The sequence below is a fragment of the Equus asinus genome, chromosome 23, assembly GCF_041296235.1.
Source record: "Equus asinus isolate D_3611 breed Donkey chromosome 23, EquAss-T2T_v2, whole genome shotgun sequence".
In the NCBI taxonomy this organism is placed as follows: Eukaryota; Metazoa; Chordata; class Mammalia; order Perissodactyla; family Equidae; genus Equus; species Equus asinus.
The window spans coordinates 27,037,697-27,064,006 of NC_091812.1; the positions used below are offsets into that span (position 1 = coordinate 27,037,697).

Genomic DNA, 26,310 nt, shown 5'->3' on the forward strand with positions numbered 1-26,310 from the left:
CAACATTTTTCAACAGACATCTCTCCAAGGAACATACACAAATGGCCAATGAGCACACGAAAAGTTGCTCAACTTCATTAGTCATTAGAGAAATGCTAAGCAAAGCCAAAATGAGATGCCACTTTATACCCATTACAATGGCTATTATCAAAACACAGAAAATAAATGTTGGCAAGGATGTGGAGAAACTGGAATCCTCATGCATTGCTGATGTGATATAAAATGGCTCAACTGCTATGGAAAACAGTGTGGCAGTTCCTGAAAAGGCTAAATATAAAATTACCATATAATCCAGCAATTCCACTCCTAGATTTTTACCCACAGGAATTGAAACCACGAACTCAAATAGACATGTATATACCAATGCTTATAGCAGTGTTATTCACAAGAGCCAAAAGTCAAAAGTAACCCAAGTATCCATCAACAGATGAATGGACAAACAAAATGTGACATACACATACAGTGAAATATTATTCAGTCATAAAAAGGAATGATGTTCTGATACATGTTATACCATGGATAAACTCTGAAGGAATTATGCTAAGTGAAATAAGCCAGATACAAAATAAGGAACATAGCATGATTCCACTTATACAAGGTACACAGAACAGGCAAATTCATTGAGACAGAAAGCAGATTAGAGGTTAGCAAGGTCTATGGAGAGAGGGAATGGGGAGTTATTTCTTAATGGTTACAAGAGCTCCCTTTGGGGCTGGTTGCACAACATTGTGAATACAAGTAATGCCTGAATTGTACAGTTAAAAATGGTTAAAATGGTATTAAAAAAAACTTGAAGACAATTGGGGAGATAAGTTAACCATTTAAAATAAAAGCATACAGGAAAAAATAAATATTAAACATATTTTTAAATGGGAAAAATTATACTGTTTATGCTTTTAAGGAGAGTAAAAGCCCACTTTGCAAAATTCACATTTTACAGAAATTATTTTCAAAAAATTTTCTCAAACTTAATAAATAAATAAATAAAGTAAACCCTGAAGAAGTCCATATAGCTAAATATACTAATATTACAAATTTTTATAGGGAAAACCTACCAGGGCATTTTCTTTAATTTCAAGATTCTTCAAGGCCACAGCTCCTAAAAAAAGTATTAAAAAATTAAAACTGAAATACTCAAATATTTTCCATTTTAAAGTTAGGTATACTTATTCGTAAACATCATTTTAAGGAAAAATAATTATAAGTAATGTACGTAACAGCAAACAGAATCCAACTATGATCTCATTAGCTCACCTTCATCCTTCAACTGAGTCTAAGATTCCATGTTTGACCACAACATCATTTACTGCAAGTTCTGACCTCTACAGTTGTAGCTCAGTGTTAATGTATACAAACATTTAAATCAGAATTATACAAACAATATGAATCTAGCAAGGTAGCATGATAAAAGAACAATATAAAATAAATTGAATTTAAATATATTTGCAATGAACAATTGGAAAGAAATTTTTAAAATCCAAAGTCAGCAAACTTGAAAATATAATAAACTTCCAAAACTGAAATGCAGAGAGAAAAACAAAAGAACAGAACATCCTAGAATTGCAATACAATTGTAAAAGCTGTAACATATACATAATAGGAATACCAGAAGGTGAAACAAAGGAGAGAAACAGAAAAAAAACATTTAGAGTAATAATGGTTGAGAAATTTCTGAAATTAATGACAAAGACTCCAAACCATGGAACCAGGAAGCCCAGAGAACACCCAGCAGGAAAATACCAGAAAATCTACACCTAAGCATATCATAATCAAAATGTATTCAAATTAATGACAAAGAAAAATCTTGATTATGATCTAGAAACCCCACTTCTGAGTATATATCCAAAGGAAAAGAAAATAGGATATGGAAAAGATATTTGCACTCCCATGTTTACTGCAGCATTATTCACAATAGTCAAGATACAAAAACAATCTCAGCGTCTATCAACAGATAAATGGATAAAGAAGATATGGTGCGTATATACATAAACACAATGGAATATTATTCAGCCATGAGAAAAAAGGAAATCCTGCCATTTGAGACAACATGGATAGACTGTGAGGGCATCCTGCTTAGTGAAAAAAGCCAGACAAAGAAAGACAAATAATGTATGATATCATTTATATGCAGAATTTTAAAAAGCTGAAGGTGAACTCATAGAAACAGAGTAGAATGGTGGTTATGAGGGGATGGGATGTAGGGGAATTGGGAGATATTGTTAAAGGGTACAAACTTGCAACTAGAAGATGAATAGTTCTGGAGATCTAACGTACAACCTAGTGATTATAGTCAACAATACTGTATTATATACTACAAAATTGCCAAGAAACTAGGTCTTAAATGTTCTCATCACAAAAAAGAAATGATAATTATGTGACGCAAGAGAAATGTTAGCTAAAGCCATGGTGGTAATCATACTGTAATATATAAGTTATCAAATCAACATGGTGCATACCTTACACTTACACAGTGTTATACATAAATTAGAACCAAAAAGAAAAATCTTGAAAGAAAGCAGAGAAACACACACACACAACAGAGGTAATAAAGTATAAGTGAATTGAAAAATTCACTAGAGAAAATCAAAAGCAGACTCAAGCAAAAGAATGAATCAGTAAACTTGAAGACAGGTCATGTGAAAGTACAGAGTGAGCAGCAAAAGGAAAAAAGTGAAGAAAAGTGATGAGAGCCTAAGGGACTCAGGGACATCATTAAGTAGATCATGCATTATGGGAGTCCAAGAGGAAGGGAGAGAAAGGAGCAGAATTTATTTGAACAAATAACAGCCAAAAACTTCCCAAATCTGAGGAAAGACATGGATATTTGAAGGCAAGAATTTCAACCAAGAAACATGTTAATCAAAGACAAAGAGAAATTAAAGGCAGCAAGAGAAAAGTCACTTGACATGTACACAGAATCTTCAATAAGATTATCAGCATATTTCTCTACAGAAACCTTGCAAGCCAGAAAACAGGGGATGACATATTTAAAGTGCTGCAAGAAAAAAAATGTCAACCAAGAACATCGTGTCCAGCAAAATATGCCTACTTCAAAAACGAGGGAAAAATTAAGATATTCTCAGATAAACAAAAGCTGAGGGAATTCATTACCAGTAGACTTATTTTACAAAAATTTTAAAAGGAGTCCTTCAAGTTGAAAAGAACGAACACTATGCAGTAACTCAAAGCCATATGAAAATATAAAGTTCTCAGTAAAGGTAAACACATGGGCAAATATAAATAGTATTATTATAATTTTACTTTGTAACTCCACTTCGTATTCTTTTACAAAATTTAAAAGACAAAAGAATAAAAAAAGTATAAGTCCATATTAATAGGTATATAATATATAAAGACATCATTTGTTACGTCAACAACAAAGTTGGAGAAGCAAGCTGAATAGGAGTACAGTTATTGTATGCGTTTAATTAAACTGGTATCAGTTTAAAATATATTGTTATAACATTAAGATACATAATCCCTGCGGAACCACAAAGTAAGTATCTATAAAATATACACAAAAGGAAACAAGGAAATCAAAATGTCACCACAAAAAGAACTGAACAAAAAGGAAGGCAGTAAGGAAAAAAACAAAACAGAAAATATAAGACATACAGAAAATAACTAACAAAATGACAACTGTAAGTCCTTCCCTAGCAGCAATTACTTTAAATGTAAATAGTTTAAATTCTCCAATCAAAAGACACAGATAGGCAGAGTGGATTAAAAAACAAAACAAAACAAAACAAAACCCCACTATATGCTGTCTACAAGACACTCACTTTAGCTCTAAGGACAGACATGGGTTAAAATCAAAAGGATGGAAAAAGATTCCCTAATGCAAATAATAACCAAAAGAAAGCAGAGAAGGCTATACTTAGATAAAATAGACTGTAAATCAAAAGCTGTTACAGGAAACAAAGCAGCACATTATACAATAATAAAAGGATGAATTCTCTAAGCAGATATAACAGTTGTAAACATAGATGCACCAAACATCAAAGCTCAAAAACATATGAATCAAACAATGACAGATGTGAAGAGAGAAATAGGTAGTTCTATGGTAACAGTAGGAGGCTTCAATACATGACTTCACTAATGGATAGAACAACCAGATGGAAGATTAACAAGGAAATAGTCGAATTGAACTCAATGAATATATACAGAACACTCTACTCAACAACAGCAGAATACACAATTTTCTCAAGCGCAATGAGACATTCTTCAAAACAGGTCATATGTTAGGCAACAAAACAAATCTGAATACACTTTAAAAGACTGAAATCATAAAGGTATCTTTTCTGATAACAATGGAATGAATTTAGAAATCAAGAGCAGAATGAAAACTGAAAAACCTAAAAATATGTGAAAATTAACACACAAACTAGCAATGAGTCAAAGAAGAAATCAAAAGAAAAATTTAAAAACAAAAAAATTAAAATTAAACACAACATACCAAAACTTATGAGATGCAGCAAAAGAAGTCCTGGGAGGTAAATTTATGGCTGTAAATGTTTACATTAAAAAAGAAATACCTGAAATCAACAATGTAAATTTTCACCCTAAAGAAACTGAAATAGATGAACTAAACCCAAAGCTACCAGAAGGAATGAAATAATAAAGATTAGAACAGAGACAAGCAAAATAGAGAACAGAAAACCAATAGAGAAAACTGATGAAACCAAAAGCTGATTCTTCAAAACTATCAACAAAATTGACAAATCTTTAGCTAGGCTGACTAAGAAAAAAAGAGAAAAGAGTCAAGTAACTAAAGTCAGAAATGAAGGAAGGGATAGTAGCAGCAATTTTACAGAAATAAAAAAGATTATAAAGAGTACCATGAACAACTGTACATCAACAAATTGGATAACCTAGATGAAATGGATAAATTCTTAGAAACACACACCCTACCACTAATGAATCATGAAGAAATAAATAATCTGAAGAGACGTATAATTAGTAAGGAGATTTCATAAGTAATCAAAAACCTCTCAAAAACAACAAAAACCCAGACCAGATCATTTCACTGGTGAATTCTACCAAATATTTAAAAGAGAATACCAATCCTCCTCAAACTCCTACAAAAAACTGAAGAAAAGGCAATACTTCCAAACTCAATCTACGAGGTCAGTATTAATCTGATACCAAAGCCAAAGAAAAGTACACAAGAAAACTACAGATCAATATCTCTGATGAACATTGATACAAAAATCCTCCACAAAATAGCAGCAAATAAAATCCAACAGCACAGGAAAAGGACTGCACACCATGACAACACAATTTATTCCTGGAATGGAAGGATGGTTCAATATATGAAATCAATCAACGTAATACACCTTCTTAACAGAATGAAGAAAAAAACCACATGATCATCTCAATTGGTAAAGAAAAAGCAGTCAAAAAAATCTCAAATCCTTTCGTGATAAAAAACACTCAACAAACTAAGAATAACAGGAAACCAGCTTAACATAATAAAGGCCATACATGAAAAGCCCACAATGAACATCGTTCTCAATGGTGAAACACAAATCTTTTCCTCTAATATCAGGAACAAGATAAGGATGCCCACTTTCACCACTTTCATTCAACACAGTACTGAAAGTCCTAGTCAGGGTAATTAGGCAAGAAAAAGAAATAAAAGGCATCCACCTTGGAAAGGAAGAAGTAAAATTATCTCTGTTTACTGACAATGTGATATTCTATGAAGAAAACCCTATATATTCCACTAAAAACAACTCTTAGGATGAATGAATTCAGCAGTTGCCAGATACAAAATCAAAACACAAAAATCAGTTGTGTTTTCTTACACTAACAATGAACAACCTGAAATAGAAATTAAGACAACAACTCTATTCACAATAGCATCAAAAATAATAAAACATTTATGGATAAACTTAACCAAGGGAGTGAATGACTTGTACCCTGAAACTATAAAACAGTGCTGAAAGAAATTAAAAAATGAAAAGACATCCAATGTTAATGGATTAGAACACTTAATATTGTTAAGATGTCAATACTATCCAAAGCAACCTACAGATTCAATACAATGCACATTAAAATCCCAATGTTTTTTGCAGAAATAAGGAAATCCATCCTTAAATTCATATGGAATTTCAAGGGACTCCCAAATAGTCAAAAAATCTTAAAAAAAAAAAGAAAGAAAGTTGGAAGTCTCACAGTTTCTGATTTCAAAACTCACTAGAGTAATTAAAACAGTGTGGTACTGACATATAGACATTTAGACCAATGGAAAAGAAGAGATAGCCCAGAAGTATATCCCCACAGATACAGTCAAATGATTATCAACAAGGCTGTCAAGATCATTCAATTCGGAAGGACAGTCTTTTCAACAAAGGTGTTGGTAAACTGGACATTTACATGCAAAAGAAAGAAGCTGAAACCTTACCTTACACTATATCTAAAAATTAACTCAACATGGATCAAAGACTTAAATGTCAAACCCAAAATTATAAAACTCTTAGAAGAAAGCATAGGTGAAAGTTTCCATGACATTAGATTTGGCAATGATTTCTTGGATGTGGCACCAAAAAGAAAATAGATGATTAGTATTTCATCAAAATTATAAACTTTTGTGCATCAAAGGGCACTATCAACAATGAAAAGGCAAGACATGGAACATGGGGAATATTTGCAAATAACATATCTGATAAGGGGTTAATATCCAGAGTAAATAAAGAACTCCTACAACTCACCACCAACAACAAACCAATTAAACAACGGGCAAAGGTCTTGAATAGATATTTTTCCAAAGAAGATATACAAATGGCCAATAAGTACACGAAAATATGTTCCCTAATCATTAGGGAAATGCAAATAAAAATGACAATGAGACACCACCACAAATCCAGTAGCATGACTACTATGAACAAAACAGAAAATAACAAACGTTTCTGAGGATGTGGATAAACTGGAACCCTAGTGGAATGCTGGCAGGAATGTAAAATGGTGCAGCCATTATGGAAAGCAGTCAGGTGGTTAGTCTAAAAATTAAAAATAGAATCATATGACCAAGCAATTCCACTTGTGGGCATATACCCAAAACATTTAAAAGCAGGGACTCAAAGAGATATTGGTACACTCATGCTTGTAGTAGCATTATTCACAACAGCCAAAAGGTGGAAGCAACCCATGTGTCCATTGACAGAGGAATGGAGAAACAAAATGTGGTGTATACATACAATGGACTGTTATTCAGCATTAAAAATGAATGAAATTCTGACATACGCTACAACACCGATGAACCTTAAAGATACCATGCAAAGTGAAATAAGCCTGACAAAAAAGTACAAATAGCATATGATATCACTTATATGAGGCACCTAGAGTAGTCAAATTCATAGAGACAGAGAATAGGACGGTGGTTGCCACAGGCTGAGGGGAGGGGAAATGGGTAGTTATTGCTTAATGGGTGCAGTGCTTCAGTTTTGCAAGATGAAGAGTTCTGGAGATGGATGGCGGTGATGGTTGTAAAACAATGTAAATATACTTAATGCCACTGAACTGTACACTTAAAAATGGTTAAGATGATAAATTTTATGTTGTGTATATTTTACCACAACTCTTTTAAATGGAAGGAGAGAGTGAAGGAGAAATAAAGACTTTCTCAGACAAACAAAAACTGAGAATTTGTTGCCAGTAGACCACCCTTGCAAGAAATGTTAAAAGTTTTCAGAGAGCAGGAAAATGATATAGGTCAGAAACTCAGATCTACAAGAGTATTAGAGAAGGAATCAGTGAAGGTAAAATTATCCCTTCTTTTTCATTATTCTTAAAGGTCTAATGAAAAACTATCCAAAATAATGACAAGAACAGTACACTGGGTGAGTAGAGTTTATGGATAAGTAAAATGAACGACAGCAATGTTATAAGAGGCATAAGGGATGGAATGAAATACTCTGTTATAAGGTACCTCCACTATCCATGAAGCAGTATAGTTTTATTTGAAGGCAGACTTAGATTAGTTTTAAACGTATACTATAATCCTAAGCCAACTACTAAAAAAAAAAAAATTTAAAGAAGTATAATTGATATGCTAGGAGAGGAGAAAAAATTAAATCATATAAAATGCTCAATTAAAACCAGAGAAGGCAGGGAAAAAAAGGGGAAGATTTTAAAAAGCAAAGAAAGATACGCAACAAATAGAAAACAGCTACAAATACGGTATATATAAATCCATTAACCCAACTATATCAATAATTACTTTAAATTAAATGTGAATGGTCTGAATATACCAATTAAAAGACAGAGATTTGACAGAGTGGATAAAAAACAAAACCCAACTATAAAGTGTCTACAAGGAGTCCACTTTAAATACAAAGACATAGACAAATTAAAAATAAAGAGATCTAATTGAAATTTATAAAACATTTTATCCAACAACAGCAGAATACGTATTCTTCTCAAATTCATATGGAACATTCATCAAGAAAAATCACACTGTGGGCCATAAAACATACCTTAACAAATTTAAAGGAACAGAAGTCACACAAAGTTTGCTTTCAGACCACAATGGAATCAAACTGGAAATAAGTAACAGAAAGAAAGCTGGAGAATCCCAAAATATCTGAAGATTAAATAAACATTAGTTTTAAAAGACACAAAGGTCAAAGAAGAAGCCCCAAAAGAAATTTTAAAATATTTTGAATCAAATGAGAACACAACTTACCAAAATTTGTGACATGCAGCAAAAGCAGGGCTTAGAGGGAAATTTAAACCACTGAGTGCACATATTATATTAGAAAAGAAGAAACATCTAAAATCAGTAATCAAAGCTTCCACCTTAGGAATCTAGAAAAGAAGAGCAAATTAAATCCTAAGCAAGCAGAAGAAAAGAAATAATAATTAGAGCAGAAATCAATGAAATTGAATACAGAAAATCAATAGAGAAAAATCAATGAAACCAAAAACTGGTTCTTTGAAAAGATCAATACAATTAATAACTCTCTAGCCAGGTTAACTAAGGAAGAAAGAGAAAAGCCAAAAATTACTAATATAAGAAATGAAAGGAAGGGCCATCATTACTGATCCTATGGACATTAAAACGATAATATAGGAATATTATAAACATGGCCACAAATGTTCTAACTTAGAGGAAACATACCAATTCCTTGGAAGATACATTCTACCGAAAATTCACACAAGAAAAAAATACATAATCTAAATAGGCCTATATTTATTTTAAAAATTGAATCAATAATTAATAATCTTTCAAAACTGAAAGCATAATGCCCAGATGGTTTCACTAATGTTCTACCAAAAATTGAAGGAAAAAATGATACAAATCCCTTACAATCTCTTCCAGAAAAGAGAAGCAGAGGGAACACTTTCTAACTCATCTGTGAAGTCAGCATTACCCTAATACCAAAATCAGACTAAGACACTACAAGAAAGAAAAACTGCAGACCAGCATCTCTCATGAACATAGACGCGAAAATCCTCAACAAAATATCAGCAAGTTGAATTCAACAATGTATAAAAATAATCATATATCATGACCAAGTGGGATTTATTCCAGGTATGAAAGGCTCATTCACCATTGAAAAATCAGTTAATGTAATCCATTACACCAACAGGTTAAGGAAAAATCCTATGATCATATCAATAGATGCAGAAAAACCATTTTACAAAAACTAACACACATTCTTGGAAAACAACTCTCAGTAAACCAGGAATAGAGGTACGTATGGTAGGAAAAAAAATCAAAATATTGGATGTTTCTGGGAAAAGGGGCAAGGAAACTTTTGGGTGTGATGGATATGTTCATTATCTTGATCATGATGATGGTTTCCCAGGTGTACATATGTCAAGATTTATCAAACTGTACACTTTAAATATGTGCATTTTACTATATGTCAATTATACCTCAATACAGCCGTTAATATATAACTAATGGTAGAATCTAGATTATGGGTAGATGGATATGACTATAAAATCTTGTAACATTGATATATGTTTGAACACTTTTCATAACAAAATGTTCCCTTTCAGCTCTGAAGTTCTATGAAAGTATCTTAGAACATAAAGTAAAAATAATATTTAATGAATTAGAATTAGTAATTACCACTAGACTATAACAATCATCTGTTAGGTTCCCCAGTATGTTCCTATCACAGAAGAATGACTCCTTAAAATCAGGAACTGTGCCCTGACTGAATCTTCATCTTCCTATACAGACACTGGTATACTGAGGGTATGCAGTAAGTGGCCACTGAACATAAGACACTATTAAAAAGAGAAAACTGGGAGGTTAACATTTCAAAAACAGAATATGGATGTTAGTTAAAAAACAAGAAATGTGAGCTTCTAATGTTACATAGAGATGTCAGGCATAACAAAAAAAAAACCTTGCATATTGGAGAGGTTGTGGAGAAAAGGGAACCCTCATACACTGCTGATGGGAATGCAAACTAGTGCAGTCACTATGGAAAACAGTATGGAGATTTCTCAAAAAACTAAAAATAGAAATACCATTATGACCCAGCTATCCCACTACTGGGTATCTATCGAAAGAACCTGAAATCAACAATTCAAAGTAACTTATGCACCCCCATGGTTCATTGCAGCATTACTCACAATAGCCAAGATGTGGAAGCAACCCAAGTGCCCATCAACTGATGACTGGATAAAGAAAATGTGGTGTATATATACTATGGAATACTACTTAGCCATAAAAAAAAGACAAAAAGCCTCCCATCCACAACAACATGGATGGACCCTGAGGGTATGATGTTAAGCGAAATAAGCCAGAGAAAGACAAACACCATATGATTTCGCTGATAAGTGAAAGATAAACACACGGACAAAGACAACAGTTCAGTGGCTACAGGAGAAGGCGGCTGGGGGGTGAGCACAGTGGTGAAGGGGAGCACTTATATGGTGATGGACAAGCAATAACGTACAACTGAAATCTGACAATGTTGTAAACTATTGTAAACTCAATAACATAAAAAATGGCAAATTTGTCTGAGTACCATAATTTTCGAAAAAACAAGAAAGAGCAAGAAGAAGACTATAATAAGAAGAGACTATAACGTATGGGTACTCCCTGTGTTACAAATAATAACTCTATCACACAAGCCACCCTTGTAACTGCCCCTCTCTCTGAATTTCTAATACTTTGCCCTGAAAGTCCTCTTAAAATGCACCTATTAGTTGTCATCACAATCCTGGGTCATTTGTCGAAAAAAAAAAGTTTTAGTGTCCTACTCCAGATAAATGAATTATAATCTCTGGGAAGCAGTTTACAAATCTGTATTTAAAACAAGCATCTATGGCTGATTCTAATCCAGCCTAGCTCTTAAAGGAAATGTGAATGCTTGATTGCTTAGGAAAGTTGGGAGATGACTCTCCAACGAGTCTGTTAAGTACTACCACCTCCCTAAGTAGATGATCTATAGGAAGGGTGGAGAACTGGAAACAGCCGTGTATAAAAAGTATACTTTACTGACATCAAAATTTGCCAAGAGTTTGAAATAAAGCTCAATTCCTCTTTCCCCTCCCACACAATAGATGTTTCCAGCACTCAGTCTACTTAGTGTATAGGACCCAGTATAGGAGCATTGTTCTGCTACATGATAATTAACCAGGTTTTTGGAAACTATTCATTCATATATAACAATGGTTCTAGGGAAAAGTGGATTCTGATTTCCAAAGAGCCATCTTAGAAAGAAATTTTCAGAGCACTACACATTATCAGGTTTGAAACATCCATGTAACTTCAGAATACTAATACTATTAATATGCTAAGAGTGAAATTAGTTGGATTACTACACAGAAGCCTAGGATGAAAGCAAACATTTAAAACTAACAGGCCCTCTGACATTAGATCATAAAATATGATCTAATGATCCAAATCTTAACATTTTTCCTATGTAATATCTAGTTTCCATTATTGAAATTTTCAAAGAATGTTTTTTAAAAGTCCTCTAAGTTTATCAAAAATTACTGCTTTTTAAATTCTCAAAGAATGTTTTTTAAAAATCTCCAGCTATTATTTAAAGCTTCATTTATCCAAATACAACCAATTTCTATACATAAAACACTGACATGTTATTTTAAAAATTTGATAAACACTAAAGTTACAGGATCACATTACCTAATTTCAAGACTTACTATAAAGCTACAATTATCAACACAAGGGTGATAGTGGTGAAAAGATGGACACACAAATCATTGAAACAGATTACAATCCAAAAATAAACCCACACAATATAAAGTCTACTGGGTTTTTTTTTTTTTAACAAAAGTGCAAAGACAATTTAATGGAGAAAGGATATTCTTAAGTGGTGCTCAAACAACTGGCTATTTGCATCCTCATGAAAACAAATGAACAAATGAACCTCACCCTCCAACTTCTACCACTCCTTATTGAAAAAAGGATCAGAAACTAAAACATAAAATATAAAATTATAAAACTTCTAAAAGAAAATAGGAAAAAATCTTTGTGACTTCGAGTTAGGGAAAGATTCAAGGTCACAACACCAAAAGCATGACTCACAGAAAATTTTGGATGAACTGTACTTGATCAAAATTTAAAATTTTTGCTTTGCAAAAGACAGACTTGGAAAAGACTGGCAGAAAATATTTTCAAATCACATATCTAACAAAGAACTTGTATTCATAATATTTAAAGAACTCTCAACATTCAACAACAAAAAAACACATACTTTGGAAAAGTTTGGCAGTTCCTTAAAAAGTCTGAAACAGTTACTATATGACTCAGCAATTCCACTCCTAGGTATACACCCAAGAAAGTTCAAAATATATGCCCACCAAAAAAAACTTGGACGTGAATGTTCATAGCACCATTACTTCTAAACGCAAAATGCTGAAATAACTTAAATGCCCATCAAATGATGAATGGATAAACAAAATGTGGTAATCCCTACAATGGAATATTATTTAGTCATAAAAAGGAATGAAATACTGATACATGCTACAACATAGATGACCCTGAGAATATGTTAAGCGAAAGAAGCCAAATGCAAAAGGCCATATATATTGTATGATTCCATTTAAATGAAATGTCCAGGGCCGGCCAGGTGGCCAAGTGGTTAAGTTCATGCACTCCACTTCAGCGGCCCAGGGTTTCGCCAGTTCGGATCCTGGGCGTGGACCTGGCAGCATTCATCAGGCCACGTTGAGGTGGCATCCCACACAGCACAACCAGAGGCACTCACAACTAGAACATACAACTTTGTACTGAGGGGCTTTGGGGAGAAGAAGGAAATAAATAAAGACTGGCAACAGTTGTTAGCTCAGGTGCCAATCTCTTTTAAAAATACTAAAAAATAAAAATAAATGAAATTTCCAGAATTGACAGATCCATAAAGATAGAAAGTAGATTAGCAGTTGCCACAAGCAGGCAGGCAGGCGGGCTGCGGTTGGGGGTAGGGATTGGGAGCAAATTTGGAGTGACTGCTAATGGGTATGAGGTTTATTTTTGGGGTGTTGAATATGCTCTGGAATTAGTGCTGATAACTGCAAACTTTGTGACTATGCCAAAGAACACTGAATTATACATTTTAAAATGGTGAATTTAATGGTATGTGAATTAAATCTCAACAGAAAAAGAGAAACAATCCAATCTAAAATGAGCAAAAGATCTGAACAAACGCTTCACCAACGGAAATATACAACAGCAAAGAAGAACATGAAAAGATGCTCAACATGTTTAATCACTAAGGAAATGCAAATTAAAACCATAATGCTTTATCACTATATACCTGTTAGAATGGCTGAAAAAAAAGTTTTTAAAATGACAATACTAAGCACTAGGGACGGTGCAGAGCAGCTAAGCACTCATACAACGCTGGTGAGACTGCAAACCAGTACAGTCACGTTGTAAAGCAGTTCCATAGTTTTATATATTCACTTACCATATGACCTCCCAATGCCACTCTTAGGTATTTACCCAAGAGAAACAAAAATGTATGTTCACACAAAAACTTGCACATAATGTTTATAGCAGCTCTATTCATAAAAGCCAAAAACTGAAATGTCCTACAACCGGTGAACACATAAACATTTAGAGTATATCCATGCAATGAAGTACCCATCAGAAACACAGGAATGAAATAGTGATGCATGCAACACATGGATGACTCTCAAATTCATTCTGCATGTGACGTGAAGGGAGAGAAATTAAGTGAAAGAAGCCAGACACCCAAAAGCTACATGCCATATAATTCCATTTATATGGCACTCTAGAAAAGGCAAAACTGCAGGGACAGAAAGAGATAAGCGGTTGCCAAGAGGAAAGGTGAGGGCTGGGTGGGTGGACTACAAAGGGGCAGCAGAGAAAAATTTGGGGTCTTGATGGAATGTTTTCTGTATGACAATTGTGATGGTGGATACACACCTCTTTGCATCTGTCAAGAAAGAACTATATACAACACGAGTAAATTTTACTGCAGGTAAATTCTGAATAAACAAATCCGTGGATAAATCACACTGTACACAAACCTCCACCTGGAACGTAGAAGCAACCTTCTACTATAATAGATCAAAGTACATCACAAAATGTTCTCAAGACTTCCTTCTGAGGTAGGTGGAGTCAAGTTTTATTATTTTTACTTTGCAAACGAGAAGCAGCACAAATTAAACAATCTGCAAGTCTGGTACTAGTCAGAGATGCTGAGCTAGCATTCATGTCCCCAGTTCTTGTAGCCCCCCTCTCTACCACGGTGCTAGTCACCAACGCAGTAACAAGAGGTTTCCTTTATCAAACTAAATTACCTATTTACACTATTTCATAAAGGAGGAAAACCAAGATAAGTATTTTAGAAGAAGGCTGAAAGTGTGTGCGCATATTCAATAGTTAAGTTTAAATATATATACTATTCACACAAAAAATTAACCCTAACTTTAACCTGGGAGATTCGTTTCATACAGAAAAAGAATCTAATTTCTAATGGGTGTTTAACACAAATGTGGACATAATAATAAAAAAAAAAAAAAAAAACAGAGGGAAGCACCAAAAATGAGGCTCCAAATAAGGCACAGCACCAGAGTAAACGGACACAAAGTAAGGCCGGTCCTTGACCATCTCAGCATCGCCGGCGCGCGTCCGTGCCTGTCCTCCGCAGCCCTGAGATGATGCACAGCGCACCTGGCAGCCTCAGAAATTCAGTAATTCACTTTGACCCACAAAACCCCAGAGCCTTACAAAGTGACACATTCCCGGGTCAGCTTGAGAACTGAAAACACACAACATTCAAGTTATTCTGCGCAGGAGTTTCGCTTTCTCTTAGGAGCCGAAACAGGCGAGCCGCCCGGCGACCAGGTGGCGGGGCCGGCAGGGGGAGCCGAGAACCCCCCAGGGCTCAACCGCTCACGGGGGCGGGGGAAGGAAGCCAGAAGGAAGGAAGAGGGCGGCTCCGGTCCCAGCGCCTGCCCTCACGTGCGAGGCAGCGTGCGACACCCCGGGGGCTCTCCGGGGCCCGCGCCATAACCCAAGGGGGGAAATGACAGGGATGAGACTGAGACCAGGCGCGCCTCGTCGCCTCCCCAAGCCTCGCACCACCGAAGCGGGACCGCGAGGGGCGAGGGGCAGACACAGCCCCTCGGTCCAAAGTGAACTGCTGCCTCTTGGAGTCCCCTGCGGGTCCCCTCAACTGCTCCGCTCGTAAAAGGGCGTCCTTGTCATCCCGCACCCACGACCCCATGCCCCTCCCCGTCAAAAAATAACTCGCGGGCTAGGGCCCCCGCCCGGCTCTACGTAATTTGACCCCAAAGGGGGCGGCGGCAGGTGGTGGCGCCGGGCGAGCGACGGGCCCGAGGCCCCGGCGACAAGGGGCTGGGAGGGAGGCGGGGCGGCGGCGGGCTCGTTACCTCCCCAGATGCCCAGAGTGAGCTGGGACGTGTCCAAGTTCACCACATAATCCCCCAAGAACCGGTTCAACACGTCCACGACCACCGACTCGAACACCATCTTCCTCCGCCGCGCGGCACGCCGGCCGCCCCCCGCGCTCCTTCTTCCCGCGCCTGCCCTCCCGCGCCCCTCCCTCGAGACGGCTCGGTTCACCGGCTCCGACCGTAGCTGCACTCGCGCCCGACGCGCAGCCCCGCCGCGAGCCCTGCGAGGGGCGGAGGCGGCGGCTGGAGCGACGCGTGCGCAGCTCGGGCTCGAGGGGGGCGGGCCGCGGCTGCGCGGCCGCCTCTCTGACGCGTGCCCCCTTGCGGCAGAGCGCGGCTCCTTTTTCTCCTCGGCCCCACCTTCTCCCCCGTCGCCTGGCAACCGGAAGAGCGTCCGGAGACGCCAGATTTTTTCCGACCCCGCTCCCAACCGCAGAGCCGCGCAAGGACCTGCGCCGGGGGCGGGGCGGGGCGGGGCGGGGCGGGGCGGGGCGGGGCAGGTACGCCCGGCTGGAACGCGCCTCCTGCGGCCGAGGGGCGGGGAGGTCCCGCCCCTGAGTAAGGCGTAGGTAGCTTCCAGTTCCTTCTGTGTTAGGCCGGTGGGGTGTCCAAGGAGTACTGCCCCATTATTACAAAGTCGGGGACAGAGCTCCGGGCGTTGCCGGCTTCCTGGGTGCGGCCGCGTGTAACCGCCCTCCCCGCTCCTCCGAGAGCACGGCGAGAATGCGCCTTGGTGACTCGACTTCCCCGGATGCACGTGGAGGGAGGAGGAGTGAAGCGTGAACTTCGGGCTCCAATTCCACGCCCCCTTCCCTGCGTCCGAGCTGCCACTCTTGTTTGGTTGAGGTATTTGCCCCGAGCCGCCTTTCGTCCCGTAGAGAGTCCTTTAGATTCGGAGTTAGAGTCAGCCAGCTCGGAAACTGCGGAGGGCCATCCAAGAAATACTGCGAGACCTAGACCCTCCTTGAGCCTTTACAGAAGGACCGCCCTAAAACAGATGAAAATTAGAGCTTTCAGCGCTTCTCCCACCCCCATTTGGCCTTATGTAGAAATAGGGCCAAAGGCCTGAGATCACAGAGAAGCTGCATGTGAAGTTTGGAGGACTTTGATTAATCACCCTCTTAAGGATTTAAGATGTAGGGGTGTACCTTCAACTTCTTCTCTTTGCATGGTAAATAAATAATGTCTCTGATAATTTTCTGTTAATGCCTGTATCATTTTAGTAGTTTTTGTGCGTAGTCACCCAAATTTTTTAAGGTTTGCCTTATGCAAGTAGAATGCCTGGCAGAACAGTGTAAAATCTTATTTCCCCTGAGTTTATAAGCTGTTTTCATGTAATTTCATATTTGAAGGTCGTTTATTGGGTCATCAGTTCAATCTCTTGGTCTTATAGATAATCAAGCTGAGATGTTAGGGATTTGTCCAAGGTCACACAGCTGGTGTTCTCCAAAAACAGAGCTGGGACCTGGCTCTTCTCACTGACTCCACTCCACCACCCCACCCGCTCCTCTTGCATTTGCCTGTCATTATTGGAAATCTACCTCAGAATACCTGCACAGAGAAACTAATAGAGGCTAAAATGCCCAGAAAAGGGAAAGCCCCATATAATGAGGTATTTTGCTGCTGTACTAGAAGCCAGATATACAGTAGCTGCAAAATTCCACTGTTATATCTAGCACCACAAATTTAAATACAAGAACTTCCAGAATTCATTCCAAAAATACATCTTAGTATCTTGCAAACGCTTCATACTAGTTTTCTATAATCCAGGAAAATCCTGTGGAGTTGAGGGAAGAGGAAATGCTGCTGAGAATTTACTAGTATAAGCATTTAATGGCTAAAAAGAGCAATGAAAAAAAATCTGCTGAGAAAGTGTTAGAAATATATAAGATGATGCATATGATAACTGATTTCTTATTTAGTTAGGTGCTGTATCATGAACAAGTTTCCTACAATTTTGCATTCAGTTCTTGTGTTGCTTAATCCATCTGAGAAAGTTTGTAAGCAAAAATATATTCATATCATCATATAAAAGATAGGTACACTATTAAGCCATTAAACTAAATATCTGTTGGACCTTGAAAAATAAGCCCATGGACTACCAAAAAAATGTTCAGTTTTCAAATTGGGGAATATGTCAGTGTAAGGTCTTTTTTCTCCAGCATTTCTTAAAATGCTGTACTTCATTGTTTGAGCAGATGAAAAAGAAAATGACCCCAAAATGTAATATCGTCCAACTGTACAATAGATCTCTAACTTTCCAAGTAGGACTTGCTGTCTTATGCGTAGTTTATGTCCCACAGCTTTCCATCTTTGAAGCTTTGGCATGCTGGTAGTAATCTTGGAAATTTTTTTCTCCTAATCTTAATTCCTCTGTCCACAGTAAATGTCATTTTTGTGTTGCTTGTCCTTATTCTCCGTATGAGGTCAGCATTGTGGTAGCAGGCTAGATGACCAGATACAAAGCCGTTGAAACAGACCACATTCCTGAAAAGTGTCCTGGAGGAACAGGTCTAAAAGAGAGCCATTTTACAGGATAACTGTTACTGACATAGCTTCACAAAGCCCGGTGCTCCTATCTCAGTTAACAGTTTTAAAATTATATTTTAAAAAGGTTATTTGGATTTATGTGTTCCAATCCTTAAAAATAAAAAATTAAAAATGAGAGACAGAAATTTGTTGGAAAGGAAACACAAGCAAAAGTTTGAGAAACTTACAAGAACCTTACTCAGGCAGTGCAGGTGAAAATGCAGGTCAACACAATCTGTCTAAAAGACAGTGTGCAAACATCTGCAAGCGGATGCATATGTATATATACACACAGAAGTACGTACATGTATGTGTGACTTTTGACTCAGCGATCTCACTTCTGGAGATTTACTCTAAGAAAATATTTACAAAAATTCAAAAAGCTATCCCCACAGAACATTCGTTAAAGCATTGTTTATAGCAGCAAAAAACTGGAAACAATCTAAATATCCATTAATAGCGAAGATGGTTAAGTAAACACGCATACACATACGCACACACAATGGCTTACCATGCGGTCTTTAAAAATTATCAAATTCTATACTAATACGGAAGGAAGTCAATCGTATGCCTGTGAGAAACAAGGTTCAGAATAGTATCATACCAATTACATAAATTGTGGACATGTTTCAAGTGCACAGAAAGAAATCTAGAGGTATGCTCACCAAATGTAAACAGTGATTACCTCTAGCTGATGAGAAATTTGGTAATGTGTGTTTTCTCTGTTCTTTCAAGTTTGATTTTTTTTAAATGAGCATGTATCTTTTCCCCAAACAAGAAAGCTATTTAAATAGACTAAGAAGATTACTACCAACTATAATAAAACTTTCCTTATTCACACTAACTGAAATGCTTTTACTCTAAAGAAAATCAGCTTTGGAATTTTGAAATAAGGAAATTGGGTTTCATTACAGTCCTCTATAGGCTGTACACTTGGAACATTAAAAAAGAAGATATAAACTTAATGTATTCCTCTAAACTGGTGAAGAGACATGTATCAGAAACGTTATTATATTGCATATTCTTCCATAACTGTTGGGGGAAGCTATATAGGCACATGGATGAATTGTTCTTCCTAGAATTAGAGCCAACTGAAGTTTGTGAGCAAGGTCCCAATCCTGGTGGAGAATTGATACACAGATGCATGTGAACTCAAAAGTCTGCCAAAAGACATGACCAGACCTCTCCTGGAGAGGATATACCGATGGCAGATAAGCACATGAAAATATGTTCGACATCATTAGCCACTGGGGAAACGAAGGTTAAAACCACAAATGAGATATCCCTATATACCTCTCAGAATGGCTAAAAACAGAAAAAGCAATAACACGAAATGCTGGTGAAGAGGCAGAGAAACTGGATCATTTATGCATTAGTGGTGGAACTGTGAGATGGTACAGCCACTCCAGAAAACAGTTTGGCAGTTTCTAAAAAGAAACACTCCTCTTCCTTATAGGTTTTTAATTTTTCTGTCTCCCTCGTCACCACCACTTCTAGAACAGGGAGCTAATGTGTCTAGTTCACTATTGTATCCCCAGGACCTACATGAGCACTTGACACCTGATAGGTTTTCAATACATACTTGTTGAAAGAATGAGCAAATTTTGGATATGAAACCACCCCCAACATACACCAGAGAAGTAGATTAATATATCAAGACCAAGTCGAGCAGAGACTATTCAGAGGGTACAAAAGAAAAAAAAACAGAGGCTGTCATTGTGGAGTGAAGTTGCAGCCCCAGGAGACAAGGCATGGGAACCTGGACTGGGGCCCCTCACTGCAGTGCTATGAGAGAACAAAGATGCATGTGGAAGGCAATACTCTAGACCCAGAATTATGTTCCCATTGATTCATTGAGGTGAATCCGGGGAGGACAATTTCATCTCAAAATAGCACCCAGAAGGATCCTTCAAAAACATAAGTCAGATCCTGTCACTTCCGTGCTCCAAAGCTGCTAGTGTGCTACCCATATCACCATGGCAACGGCCACAGCCCCTGCAAGGGCAGATAAGGCCCTACACAACAGGCCTTCCTGTCCACCCCACCCTTATCTAGAATGTTCTTTCCTCAGATATTTGCATGACCCACTTGCTTCATCTTTGCTCTCGTGTCATTTTCTCAGCCCTTCCCTGAACAGCCTGGTTAATGTTGATACCTGCCCTCCCCACTGGTGCCTCAGCACTTCTAGCACCGTCCCTGCTTTATTTTTCCTCAGAGCACTCACCACCTGACATGCTGGTTTTTTACTTATTTTTTTTTTGTCCATCAATCTTTCCCCATTATAATGTATATAATGTAAGCTACTGGAGGAGAAATTATTATTTTGCTCATTGTCCTATCCTCTGTGCCTAGAACAGGGGAAGCGGTCACATATTAGTGGAAGGCAAGAAAGGCATACCCAAGGTGCCAGATATTGAATTATTGCTAATCAGCTCCAAACCTGCCTTTCTGTTTTCTGCTCTGTGACTGAGGCACACTCTGCAAATCATATTTGGCTTCGGCAGCAGGCTCCTAGTTAGGCTCTACCAAGAGGGGGAGCTAGAGAGGCTGGAGGAGAAAGAAGAGACTTGCTCCTTGCTGTTTGTTCCCTCTTGGGCTTCCTGTCTATTTCCTTTTCTTGTGACCATCACCCCAGCAGCTTTTTTTCACCCAGACAGCAGCGGTTCCTTAGCAGCACATGAATCTGGCTTGCATTTTCCCCAATACTTGCAGAATCATCATCATCTCACTATCTCAGAGACAGCAGAACCAACCTCATCATTCCCCCTCCTACTCACTCCTACTCACTCCCACTCAGAGACACCCAGCCAAGCAGCACCCTTTCCTTGGAGGTCTGAGTTTCAGCTCAACGGCTCCTCTTCTAAGTTTCCAAGTCTGTCTCTTTGCTTGCTCAGCCCTTGGGGTTATATTTGCTTCCTACAATAACTACCTCCAATACCTTAAAGCTCTTTTCATTCTTTCACTACTTAATTTTATACCTTGTTAACAGTTCTGTGTATATCTCTTTCTATGGGGAGCAGAGTCAGGACCTGCAGTTGAGTCTGTGCCAGGGGAGATGTTTGACTGAGAAAGAAAGTGTTATCAAAGGGAGTAAATGAAAATTGTGGGTGAGAAGGGAAGCCAGGCTCAGGGCCAGAGATCAGATTAAATGTCAGGACTGGAAGCAACTGCCTGTCTATAAATAGGTAACAAGTCCAAGGATCAAGGTCTCAGATAATCAAGAACAGGTCAGTCAGTGAAGTGTCAGGTGGGTCAAGATGAAAGATGCCAAAGATAGGCTACCCAAATGAAGTGCTGGGGTTCTGTGCTTAATTGTCCTGTGGCACAAGGCAGGGAGGTAAGGTCGATTCACCACCAGCTGAATCCAGTGATACCTCTCCGCTCCTTGTTTGCTCAGTCTAGCCTCCCCATTCCTGAGCCAATCTTGATTTAGACAAGATTTGAAAAACCTCCCAGATATGAGCTCTCTGTCTCTCTGGACTTTTGAATATTGACCACTATCTCAATCTCCTGCATCTGTTCTCCTTCCTCTCTTTGTGAATAATTGACGGAACTGGAGGCTGTGTGACCCTGTGTGTGTTGCTGCTTCCATGAAGCCCTTCTCCAGAGCCTGGGCCACCTCAGTGTGCAGTCTAAGGACAGCACCTGTCACTCTGCCTTGCCTATCCTATGCAACCTATCTGTTAATGCAAGTAAACTGAAACATACAGATAGCAGGCACTGACCAGAATGGAGTGGGGTGGGAAAGTCAAGAGTTAGAGAGCAGCCAGGAGGCCATTGTTGAGATTTAGGTAGGAAGTAGTTATGGATCTCCAGTAGGTCATGACAATTTCAATGACTAGAAAGGCATAGATGGAGGAGGTCATAAAGTTGAAATTTATGAGCCTTGGAAACTGATTAATCATAGTGGCTGAAGTCAATAAAATAATTCCAAGATTGTGTCATTCACAGTTAACTGGAATATGAAAACAAAGTATTGGTTTTTTAGGACATGATGAGGAATTCAGTTTTTGGTTGGTTCCGTGAGATTTGAAAGCTGGGGAAAAATATACAGGACCCAGTGTAATTTGTCTAGCAAAAGTTAGAAATTAAGGAACAAGGTCCCAGTGAGAGCCCAAGACAAGAGGTGGAGACCTGAGAGCTTCTTACACAGAAGCAATTATTCATACTCCATCTGTGGATGACCCTTACAAGTAAAGGAATGTAGAGAAAGAAAAGCAGATCAAGGATTGAACAGTGAAGAAACATTCTCATTAAGGGAAGAGGCAAATGGACGTGAGAGAAGAGGCTTAGAACAAGAGCCAGTGTACCTGGAGTGGAATGACATGGAAATCCAAGAACGATTTATAGGAGGAAGGGGTGGTCAACAATATCAAAATCATAGAGATATGAAGAAAGATAAAAACTGAGAAAACTCAACCAAATTTACTTAGTGAGTACTTGCAAGGTTTTTTGATTCATCTACTAAGAGACGTCTAACTGAAGTCATTTAAAAAGAGTAGATTTTAATAACAAAAGAGTTACTAGCAAATTTGAACCTGATGTTTACCAGTAGTATGCTTTTATTGAGAAAATTAAGTTCATTTCAACACTTAGGAAGTACATAAACCACACAGCTCCTTCAATATTAAAATAGAGATTCACTGTCAATGAGAGTTCATTAACTCAATAAATGTCCACATTACTTTTTGTATTTTTGCGGTATTTAAACCCTTCTCGTTCTAGTATATGCTTTTATCATCACAATATAACATCATTCCTGGTAAGAATCTGAACAGATCCATAAATAAATCAGTCACTTCCACATATCCTATTTTTGGGTTGCTTTAATCAGAGTTTGTCTCTGCATTCTTTATTTAACAACTACTTGCCTGGAAATATACTTACTCTATAAATAGATATTTAACAAACTGTATGTAAAGCTGTTTTCAAAGTTTATGTACTTCTATAAATCTTGACAAAATACACCATTACTAACATCATAAGCATGTATCTTGGGTTATGAGAAGGCAATTTCCTTGCTCCCCAGTCTGCATACACATGCGCACACACAGATGTGATGGAGAAGTTGTAATATGCTCCAATATTTTAATAAATAACATTGTCCAGGGCCGGCCCCATGGCTGAGTGGTTAAGTTCTCACACTGCTTCGGTGGCCTAGGGTCTTGCTGGTTCAGATCCTGGGCACGGACATGGCACCGCTTATCAGACCATGCTGGGATGGCATCCTACATAGCACAACCAGAGGCACTCACAACTAGAATGTACAACTGTGTACCAAGGGGCCTTGGGGAGAAGAAGGAAAAAAAAGGAAGATTGGTAACAGATGTTAGCTTGGGTGCCAATCTTTAAAAAGAAAAATAACAGTGTCCATGTCATGCAGAGATAGCTTATGTACAGTATATATATAATTCACACATAGTGTCACAGATGGAACATAGATTTTCAATAACAAAACAAAAAGCCTGTTGACACGTTTGAGCCTCATGTATATCAGCAGTGCTTTTATTTAAAATATTTAGTTTAATTCAACAATTACTTATTAAGTAAAACCTGATAATGTTTAAAATTTTCCAATGTTCACCTTTAATAAGATCTTATTTCCCAAAGAGTGCAACATAATATTCCCAGACTGTCTGCCTTGAAAGTAATCATGGTATTTTTCCACTGCTAATAAAACTAGTCTCTGTCAATTAATTGTCATATTTTTACTGTTCTTAGATTATACCCTGTGCTTTTTATATTCGAGGAGATTCTGAGTCAGATGTGCTAATTTGGTTTCGTTAACATTAAAGTAGCTGAATCAAGCATCAACTACTGATTCAAACTTCAGTTTTCCCTTACAAGAAGTCAAAAGAGCACCATCTAGTGGAATTTTGACATAAAATCCTTCCAAATTGGTCTTCGAATTGAAGCAATCGACTTTTAAACAAATTTTGTAAGTGATAGTGATTATAAATCAATTCTTACATATTTTCTAAAATAAATCCTAAAGATTTTCAACTGAATTTCAGATTATAAAATCTAAATCAATAATTCACCTATGACATTTTTAACCACATATTTTAACTACTGACTTGGTTTTGCTCTCATTTGAGTGTTAATTATGATAAACTCAGGATTTTCTTTCTTTCTTTTTTTTTTTTTGAGGAAGATTAGCCCTGAGCTAACTACTGCCGGTCCTCCTCTTTTTTGCTGATGAGCCTGGCCCTGAGCTAACATCCGTGCCCATCTTCCTCTACTTTCTATATGGGACGCCTACCACAGCATGGCATGCCAAGTGGTGCCATGTCCACACCTGGGATTCGAACTGGCAAACCCTGGGCCACCTAGAAGCAGAACATGTGAACTTAACCTCTTCGCCACCAGGCCGGCCTGAGGATTTTCTTACTTTTCATGCATTTTAATATCTTTTTAAAAAAGACCTAATTGATTGTAATTTTATGTTATTGAATGCAAATTTGGTGCTTTTTTTTCCCCCAAGAGTGATTGTTAGAGGATCAGTTCCTAAACAAACAAGATTTAATTCTACTAACTGGCCACGTCAAACATTTGAGCTGGTCTTTGAGGAGGTTCAAAAATTTAGGTATAGAAGTCCAATTTCTCTTTTAGTGGCTATACCCAGTACAAACAATTTGACTTTTTCCCTAATTGCATAAAATTCATCAATGTACTTGGTATGAAAAGATAAATATGGTGCCTGCCTCACCTTGAAATACTGATCTCATCATCAGACTCAAGGTCCTGGGAACAAGGTGAGCAGGAAGTGAAGTTCACGTGTCTTCAATCCTGAAAAGGCAGTGAATAAATACATAAAAGTGGTCGTGTGACCATGTGGGCTGACGGGACTACAAGTTCATAGCTTCCGGCTGAACTCTCTTTTCACTTTTGTTTGTTCATTCTATTATTTCATTATTTTTTTATTTTATCCCTTTTAGCCTCTATTCTTCCAGTTCCCTAAATGATTCCTCCTCACATTAAGGTCTCTCTTCAAATATCTCCTAATCAAAAAGACTTTCCTTGACATCCTATCAAAAAGAGCACCGTCCTTCCACCCCTCCCTTCACTCTGTGTCGTTATTTCTATACCCTGCTTTCTTTATTTTTTCTTACAACACTTATCACTACCTCTCATGATAAATATTTGTTTATTTTCTGTCTCCCTCTGTAATAATGTCAACATCGGCTCTGTTATTTTACCCATCTCTGTAGCTCATCGTTTAATTCTGTAGGGCTCTCCCCTTGTGGGTGGGGCATTTAGCCCCCTCTTTGACTTCACGTTCAGTTGTAAGACTTGTTTAGGCAAGTGCAATATTAGCAGATATGAGGCAAGCAGAGCTTGAAAAGCACTTGCACAACTGGGCCTGCTCTCTCCCTTGTCATTGCAATGAGCACACGCCTGGACCAGGCTACAAGAGGAGGAGCAGTGCGTGGGACAGTGCCAAGGCACCAGAGTTGCCCCAGTTACTCCCGCTGGCCTAGTTAGGCTGTCTCTCAGCTTTGTGTTTGGAAAACTCTAATCATAATAATTGCTTTTTAAGCACTGCACTTGAGGGTGGTTTGTTCCCCAGCAATAACTAATTCATACACCCTCCCCTAGAAGGCAAACTCCTTGAGTGTAGGGCCTAATGTATTTTGTTCATTGTCACATCCCTCGCACCCACCACTGTGCTTGACAAGTAAATATTTGCTGAATAAATGAATGGAGTGGGGGTAGGTAGGCCATCGATTACAGCTTAACTTTTCTGCTGGTCTATCTTTATATTGGGCTAGATTCAATCAACATTGGCAGAAATGGGTAGTCTACTTATCCAAAAGAAAAATTATTTTTTCTCTCCATCAAGTTTTTGATAAGCATTAAGGAGTGGTGTGTTCAAGGTTACATATCTTACCAAGTATTTCAAGT

At 38.0% G+C, this 26,310-nt stretch overlaps 1 protein-coding gene across 7 annotated transcripts in view; it reads right to left on the reverse strand.

The window, feature by feature from the left end:
- VPS13A (vacuolar protein sorting 13 homolog A) overlaps positions 1–16,185 on the reverse strand; it is a 231,748-nt gene extending 215,563 nt beyond the window's left edge. For 6 of the 7 annotated variants that reach the window (XR_011497472.1, XR_006525972.2, XM_014832544.3 and 3 more), the window contains exons 1-2: positions 15,853–16,185; positions 1,056–1,099 (exon numbers count right to left, since the gene is read on the reverse strand). Coding sequence is in view for 4 of the 7 variants with exons in the window: in XM_014832544.3 (XP_014688030.2) it covers positions 1,056–1,099; positions 15,853–15,952 (144 nt within the window). In the remaining 3 variants the exon portion in view is untranslated. Of the gene's footprint in view, positions 1–1,055; positions 1,100–8,686; positions 8,809–15,852 lie in introns of all 7 variants that reach the window. The other variant, XM_070495864.1, reaches the window with a different exon arrangement.
- Positions 16,186–26,310: the final 10,125 nt, after the last annotated feature.